Here is an 8,010-nt window from a genome sequence, read left to right on the forward strand (position 1 = left end):
TGCTAGTAAGAGCAACACCTCAACATATCAAAACATCATCGCATCCATTATCATCACCCATCTTCACCATACCACAAACTTAAACAGATGTCAACATGGAAATTGATTCATAAACACCGAATGAGAGAATAGCATTAAGATAGACCAGGCCTCGCGACAGAAAGCAACAGCCAGACAGACCACCTGCTGCTGCTGCTGTGCTTGCTGCTGCTGCTGTACATAATTAACCTGCTTCTTCAACCATATCTTAAAGCTAACAAGTCCCAATCACCAGGATAACTAAAAAGGAGCCTACCACTACGGCCGCCTTACTCAAATCTATGTCCACAGCCCGACTTCATTCAACAGAGGGTCATATGACTCTACTCAATCCTCTTCCTCTGCCACGTCCACCAGCTCGTACTCCACCAGCGACATGTTGTTGTCTTCCTTCACCTTGAAATCAGCAGCATCAGTCACCTCGATCCGTCCCCACTTGTCCACTGCCAGCCTCATGGTCCCCTTGAACATGTCAATCTTGGCGTTGCGGAAGATCACTGTAGTATTCGGCTTCACAAGGTCAACTGTCCCCCCCAAAAAGGAAAGCCAACAATCAGCGTCAAGTCACATTGTGCATATGGTAACCAACAGCTACAAACATCACAAAACTACTGGTATCACACATAAACATAAGCCAGGTTTCATAATGGAAAATAGATTATGAATTGAAATATTATGCGGACATCAGCAATTGTCAGAACACAAGGGATAACCGACAGTGTTTCTATACAAAAAAGACAACAGGCCGCTTTGCACCCAGGCGTTTTTGCATGGCAACTAAAAGCATAGACCTACGTCGTTACCGCCAACACGTGTGACAGATTACAGGAGTCATCCAGTCGTTTGAGCACAATGAAGCCTAAAGCATGTAAGGTCTCACAATGATGAACATAACAAAAATTGCAATTGTCCTGTTCCACATCATCACAATCCTATATGTATACAGGGCAACAAGTAGCAGAGATATTTTGCACACGGGAGACGAAAAAAACTACACCCAATCCAACAAAATCCCTAACGGGTCAAGTAAAAGTAGCACACAACACAATGACATGGTAAAAAGCATAGTCATTTTAAGGCAGAAGAAACATCGATATAGATCTATGCAATGCAGGTGTCAGGTAGCATGGTGATGATGCTGATGGAGTAGGGTACATATCCAAGACATGGTAGCAGTTATGAAAACATGTTGGCAGTACAGATCTACAATCGAATCCCGCTAGAGATCCACCAACGGTGGATCATAGCAAATCCGTTGATGGATCGGGTAGCCAATCAGTCGACGGGCACGGAAGCACGAGTGATTTTTTATAAATAATGTAAATAAAGAAAGAAATAGTAGAGGTTGGATGAGACGTACCCTGGTCGTTGCGCGCGGTGACGAGGATGGTGCCGGTGTGGTCTCCGACGAGGCACTCTGCGACGCGGGTGCGGCCGATGTGCGGGGAGTGCTTTTCGAGGACGGTGCGGGCTTCGAGGACGCGGGCGGTGAGGGTGTGGCCGTGCGTCTGGGGGCGCAGCTGGTCGATGGTAGTGAAGACGGGCTTGCGCAGGGGCTTGGCGGCGTCGGCGGGGCCGGGGCCGGGGCCGGGGGCGGGAGCCGGGGCGCGGCGCACGTAGCCGGTGCCGGGGGGCGGGGGGCCGCGGCGGTTGGTGCGCCTCGCAGGCGTCGACATCGGCGATCCTCCCTTCACTGCTAAACCCTAGCGGCGGCGGCGGTGGAGTTGCTTGCAGTGGGGGGGATCGGAGGGAGTTGGTGGCGGCCGATGCGAGAAGACAAGTCGTGGGTGGGCAACTGCCAGGTGGGGGTGGGCTATATAGGAAGCGACGCCAGAAAGGCGATACGACGCCTGGCATGGTGGGCTGGGCCGAAACGCTTTGCTTGGACAACAACTCACAACACACACATGTTGGGCTGCCGCATTCGTCGTCTTGTGGCAATTTGGGTAACGGAGCAAAGGTCATTACAAGGAGGGAGGGAGCGAAGGAACCGAGGGAAGTTTCAAGGAGGAGAAGTTTCATCGCCATGAAACCAAATCCTCGTGGTATGGGACGTAGAATCCTCGTGGTATGGGACGTGTATATGCATAGTGGGCCGAAACGCTTTGTTTGGACAACAACTCACAACACACACAAGTTGGGCTGCCGCATTCGTCGTCTTGCGGCAATTTTGGTTACGGGGCAAGCTCATTACGAGGAGGAGGGAGTGGAGGAAGTTTCGTCGTATGTGGGAGGAAGAGGAGTTTCATCACTATAAAATTAAATTCGTCGTGTTGTGGCAATTTGGGTAACGGGGCAAGGTCATTACGAGGAGGGAGGGAGTGAAGGAACGGAGGAAGTTTCCTCGTACGTGAGAAGGAGAGAAGTTTTATCATCATGAAACTAAATTCTCGTGCAGACTGTTCGCTTCAGCTTATCAGCCGACTTATTAGCCACCGAACAATATTTTTCTCTTACAATAAATCAGCCGTTTCAACTTTTCAGCCGGCTTATAAGTCCAGCCGAACGGGCTCGTGGTATGGGACGTAGAATCCTCGTGGTATGGGATGTGTATATGCATAGTGTTCCACCACCCCAGACAGCCACGATAATTCCTAAGCCAGAATCCACACTTGTTGTAATGTCATACTACGTCCCAAATTATAGTTGGAAAGTAGCTCGTATGCATGGTTATCATGTATTTATTTTCATCCGTCAGCTAGCGAGGCGAAGAGGACGAGTAGTTGGGTGGAGTCGAGGAGCTGCCCCGCAGAGATAGATGGCCATGGACGCAGTGGACCACCTCGCCGCCGAGAGGGCCGCCGCGCGCTTCGACGTCGAAGAGATGAAGGTCGCATGGGCCGGCTCGCGCCACGCCGTCGACGTCGAGGACCGCATGGCACGCCTCGTCGCATCCGACCCTGTAAGTCACTTCTTGCTGACTAGTTCTTCCCCAATCCCCAATCCCCCAATTTCTGGATCTGATTTCGTATAGTCGCTACCAGCTTAATTCAGCCTTACATGACAATGATACATCACAGCATTAGCTCCACTGCTGACTACCAGCTTTTTTAGTGATTCCTCTTTGCATTGGTCGCCTTACGATGCTGACTCACACCGTATTCTTTTTTTATTCAACAAACAGTAATAGAAGATTCGCTCACATCTATGCCTGCTCAATATATAGGTCTTCCGCAAGGATAACAGGACCATGCTCTCCAGGAAGGACCTGTTCAAGGACACTTTAAGAAAGGCAGCCCATGCGTGGAAGCGCATTGTCGAGCTACGTCTTACAGGTCCCAGATCATCCCCTGTATTTCAATTAACAACCAAAGATCTATTGACCCATTGCACTCTTAACTCATGTACTGTCTCATTTTGATCTGGATTAACAGAAGAGGAAGCAAATTTGTTGAGGTTATATGTCGACCAGCCTGGTTATGTTGATCTGCATTGGGTATGCCTATCCATTCTTTATTCCATCAGTATGTGTTCCAGTCATACCATGATGAAGCCTTTGTTCAAGTCAGTGCTACCATATGCTCTGCATCTCATCGATCTTCCTATTGTTCTTGGATTTCTGCAAAAAAAATCAGGGCATTCCCTTCAATAAGAAGCAAAACAAGATCCGTGCCATGGAATAACACATATAGTTGCTTTGTTCAACCTTCGTCTATTTTGTTAACTTTTTTTAAAGAAGAAAAAACCATCTTGCAGGGCATGTTCGTCCCTGCTATACAAGGGCAAGGGACTGAGGAGCAGCAGCAGAAGTGGTTACCACTGGCTTACAAGTTCCAAATAATTGGGTGCTATGCTCAGACTGAACTTGGTCACGGCTCAAATGTTCAGGGACTTGAAACAACTGCTACATTTGATCCAAACACTGATGAGTTTGTCATCCACAGTCCAACTCTGACATCCAGCAAAGTAAAGTTCTATGAATCAACTGCCACTTTATTGGTTTATTTAAAACATTTTATTCCTTTCCTTTTTCCCCTATTGCTTTAGCCCTTTGTAAATTGTTAAAGATGTTGTTCCGCAGTTCACTTCATTACGTGTTTCTTCATGTTGGCAGTGGTGGCCTGGTGGCTTAGGGAAAGCTTCCACTCATGCAGTGGTGTACGCTCGGTTGATAACTGAAGGAAAGGACTACGGCATTCATGGTAGTGTGTTTTTTCTTTTAGGTCACCTTTAAAGTGCTCTCTTTCTTAGTGACTTATGCATGCCCGCGTCCCAGGTTTCATTGTGCAACTGAGAAGCTTAGAGGATCACTCCCCGCTTCCTGGTGTTACCCTTGGTGATATTGGTGGAAAATTTGGCAGCGGTGCTTATAACAGTATGGATAATGGTGTCCTGCGATTTGATCATGTGCGTATCCCTAGGGATCAAATGTTGATGAGGTTTGTCCATTGGGTTATCATACTTCGTTTTGGCTTCTTCTTTTTTTTTTGGCTCAACTCTCCTTAAAACTTGGCATTGTTAACTTTGCTTTCTAGGCTTTCACAAGTTACAAGGGAGGGGAAATATGTTCACTCAGGTGTTCCAAAGCAGCTGCTTTATGGAACAATGGTTTTTGTTCGTCAATCAATTGTCGCGGATGCTTCTAAGGCTTTGTCCCGTGCTGTTTGCATTGCTGTACGATACAGCGCAATCCGAAAGCAGTTTGGCTCTAAAGATGGTGGCCCTGAGACTCAGGTATTTTCCCTGTTAATATCTGAAGAAATTTTGTTTCATGATTTATTCATTTTCTCTGTTAATCTCTGAAGAACTTTTCTCTCTCTCTAAAATACTATGTTCTCAACTAGAAATTAAACTCACATTATAGAAATAATTAATAAATGAGATCCATCCACTAGGCGGGCATCAAAGCCAATTGAACCCCAAAATCTTGTTTCCCAGACTGTTGACACCATGTGATTTTAGTTCTGCTCATATGGATCTCAAAGACCACTTACAATGTTGTAAGAATAAGCAGCTCAGTTGATGCTAATTGTTCTTCACTTTATTACTTAACTGCGTGGATAACTATCCATAGGCCTCTAACGTTTCCAAAGTTATTTCGACTCTGTAGCTGTGTCAGCATATGCTGCTGATTCTTCATGAAGTAACCTGTCTGTTAAGCATGCATGATACATGTATTGCCATTTTCATATTTGTGAATGGCTATACGACCAACTTTTGTAAATGAACTGCCAAGTGTTACACTGTTACTGCCTATGCTAATACATGGTTGTTTCTGCAACTTTGGGCTACGAACGACAGGTGACTAATGATAGCATTAGTCATGTGTGTGTTGGGTGTAGTTGGTGGTGCATGTGCACCTTATCTATCTATGTAGTAGCTACTTATTCCTAAATTACCCCTGCTACCTACCCCTGCCTTATCTCTATATGTACCCCCCAAACTGCTATCTATGTGTGGTTAATGAGAAAGAGATCATTTGGGCCAACAACTAATGTGTTCAAATTGGTTACAGGTCCTTAATTACAAGACTCAACAAAGCAGACTCTTTCCATTGCTGGCTTCAGCTTATGCATTTAGATTCGTGGGTGATTGGCTCAGCTGGCTATACATGGATGTCACTCAGAAACTGGAAGCTAAGGACTTCTCAACACTGCAAGAATCTCATGCATGTACTGCGGGTTTGAAGGCTGTGACAACATCTGCAACAGCTGTATGCATAACTAAGTTTCAATTCAGTAATGCTTTTAGCTATTCTACATGTAAATGGTTTACTGGTTATACTTCATGGGGTATATTCATTGAGTTAATATTGAGTACTCCCAAGTAGTATAAAAGTGGTTTGTAGAAGTGGCTTCCGAAATGGGCAAATGTTGCCTTTATCACTTCATTTTTCTTAGGTATTTGTAGTTCATAAGTTGGAACCGTGTTTCCCAGACTGTCATTCGATATGCTTTTACCATCTATTGTATTCCTGATGCTCCACTCCATTCCTCAAGAGAGTAGATTCTGGTTTGATAGTCGAGCACTCGAGCTTATGCTTGTTCTGATGGTCTAGTCAGTATATATAACAAAGGACTTTGACAATTCATTCTTGTAATGGGGATACCTCTCTGTTATGATGCAGGATGCAATTGAAGAATGCCGAAAGCTCTGTGGTGGGCATGGTTACTTGAACAGCAGTGGGCTTCCTGAATTATTTGCCGTTTATGTTCCTGCTTGCACCTATGAAGGAGACAATGTTGTTTTGCTTTTGCAGGTTTGTGTGGTATTCCTTGGCTGTTATGATACTAATCAATAATCATGCTTTTAGCTGCTGTTGTTATGTTTGAGTATGTGTGATGGCGTAATTTATTTTCCCCGTTTTAAATCTGCTTTTCTTTATTCTAACCCTTTGGTGGTGCCTGTAGGTTGCACGGATTCTAATGAAGACTGTTTCTCAATTGGCTTCTGGGAAGCAACCTGTTGGTACAATGGCTTACATGGGCAAAGTACAATATTTGATGCAATGCAAATGTGCTGTCAATACAGGTTGGCTCATCATATCATGCCATTGTCAAGTATATTTGATATTTGTTTCAGGCCTCTTGAGGAGGCTATGAGCCTGTATTTATGATGGTAATAACCCATGTTTGATGACTCTCAACAGCCGAAGATTGGCTTAACCCTGTTGCCATACAAGAGGCATTTGAAGCCAGGGCTCTCAGGATGGCGGTAAACTGCGCCCAGAATATAAGCCAAGCATCAAGCCAAGAGGAAGGTTAGTATTTATAGCTAGCCAATGTAGCACATTATTTCTTTTTTCTTTTTACCAAATTGCAGTCGCTAAAGTCTCTTTGGAAATCAAGTGTATTCACGATGATCTTATGGCTTGCAGGTTTCTATGAGAGGTCCCCAGATTTGCTTGAGGCTGCAGTAGCTCACATCCAGTTGATTATTGTAACCAAGTGAGTATTAATTGTCCAACCTTCTTGATGATGAAGGGTGTGATCTTTTTTTTGTTTTTTTTAAAAAATAGTTAAGGAAAGAAGAAGAATTAGAAACATTGATTCATTGTTACTGTGTGTGGTGTTAGGTTCATGGAGAAGGTGCAGCAAGACATCCCTGGACATGGAGTGAAGGAACAGCTGGAGAACCTTTGCAATGTTTACGCGCTGTACATTCTCCACAAGCACCTGGGCGACTTCCTGGCGACTGGGTGCATCACGCCAAAGCAGGGAGCGCTGGCAAACGAGCAGCTGGGGAAGCTGTACGCGCAGGTAGGCAGCTGGTACTGAATCTGAGTCGTAGAGTAGTATGATGATGATGAACTGAAGTGAATCTGAACGAAACTACAGGTGCGGCCGAATGCTGTTGCGCTGGTGGATGCGTTCAACTACACGGATCACTACCTGGGGTCTGTGCTGGGGCGGTACGACGGGAACGTGTACCCGGCCCTGTACGAGGAGGCGTGGAAGGACCCTCTGAACGAGACGGTGGTGCCGGAGGGGTACCACGAGTACCTCCGCCCATTGCTCAAGCAGCAGCTCAACCTCTCCTCCAGGCTCTGATGAATGAATCGAGTGAGAAATATAAGCTGGTAGCGATTCTTGTAAGTGTTTAGACACGCAAGTCAAGTGGTATAATATAATACGTTCATCAATTAATAAAGAGCGATCAAGTGCCTTGAATTGGTAGAGATTGAATGCAATAGGGTTACTATGTATCTGCGGTAGAAGAAATGAAGAAGAACTGTAGCAGGCTTGAAGGCACTGCTTTGGAGTACTTCAACAAGTTTGGTTGGAATTTCAGAAGAAGAATTCTTCGTTCACCTAGACGCTGGAGAAAGTCTTAGAATCCTGAATAGTGTTAAGGAGTCATGTTAGTAGTCTTGTCTTTGAAGTGAACTGTGAGTCTCGAGGGTAGTACTGCTAGAACGGCCTAAGTGCTGAGTTTCTGTCTTCTTGGTGTATTTTTGGCGGCAGTCATTCATTCGTGGATGATCGAGGCTGGATATTTTCTTTAATCTAAAAAATTGTATCTGCGGAAGAA

The 8,010-nt window shown here is 45.3% G+C and overlaps 2 protein-coding genes across 2 annotated transcripts; one reads left to right on the forward strand and one right to left on the reverse strand.

Moving 5' to 3' along the window:
- Positions 1-25: 25 nt before the first annotated feature.
- Positions 26-1,822, reverse strand: LOC101761088 (uncharacterized protein At4g28440). The gene is made up of 2 exons (XM_004964209.2): positions 1,400-1,822; positions 26-563 (listed from the first exon to the last, which is right to left on the reverse strand). Exons 1-2 carry the CDS (start codon positions 1,713-1,715, stop codon positions 367-369), a joined length of 513 nt encoding a protein of 170 aa, XP_004964266.1. The 5' UTR covers positions 1,716-1,822; the 3' UTR covers positions 26-366.
- A 904-nt stretch (positions 1,823-2,726) lies between these two features.
- On the forward strand, positions 2,727-7,950 carry LOC101761473 (peroxisomal acyl-coenzyme A oxidase 1). Its single transcript, XM_004964210.3, has 14 exons — positions 2,727-2,941; positions 3,206-3,314; positions 3,414-3,475; positions 3,736-3,945; positions 4,094-4,181; positions 4,256-4,418; positions 4,515-4,713; positions 5,495-5,692; positions 6,107-6,238; positions 6,390-6,510; positions 6,629-6,739; positions 6,857-6,926; positions 7,055-7,238; positions 7,317-7,950. Exons 1-14 carry the CDS (start codon positions 2,798-2,800, stop codon positions 7,527-7,529), a joined length of 2,004 nt encoding a protein of 667 aa, XP_004964267.1. The 5' UTR covers positions 2,727-2,797; the 3' UTR covers positions 7,530-7,950.
- The last annotated feature ends 60 nt before the right edge of the window (positions 7,951-8,010 follow it).

This window comes from Setaria italica, chromosome IV, assembly GCF_000263155.2.
Source record: "Setaria italica strain Yugu1 chromosome IV, Setaria_italica_v2.0, whole genome shotgun sequence".
Classification (NCBI taxonomy): domain Eukaryota; kingdom Viridiplantae; phylum Streptophyta; class Magnoliopsida; order Poales; family Poaceae; genus Setaria; species Setaria italica.

Excerpts from the sequence above, each read along its gene's own strand:
- LOC101761088 (XM_004964209.2), bottom strand. The coding sequence starts at position 1,715 with ATGTCGACGCCTGCGAGGCGCACCAACCGCCGCGGCCCCCCGCCCCCC. Across the intron at positions 564-1,399 it reads CACCGCGCGCAACGACCAGG|TTGACCTTGTGAAGCCGAAT; the intron begins GTACGTCTCATC and ends TGGGGGGGACAG.
- LOC101761473 (XM_004964210.3), top strand. The coding sequence starts at position 2,798 with ATGGCCATGGACGCAGTGGACCACCTCGCCGCCGAGAGGGCCGCCGCG. Across the intron at positions 4,419-4,514 it reads AGGGATCAAATGTTGATGAG|GCTTTCACAAGTTACAAGGG; the intron begins GTTTGTCCATTG and ends TTTGCTTTCTAG. Across the intron at positions 4,714-5,494 it reads ATGGTGGCCCTGAGACTCAG|GTCCTTAATTACAAGACTCA; the intron begins GTATTTTCCCTG and ends AATTGGTTACAG.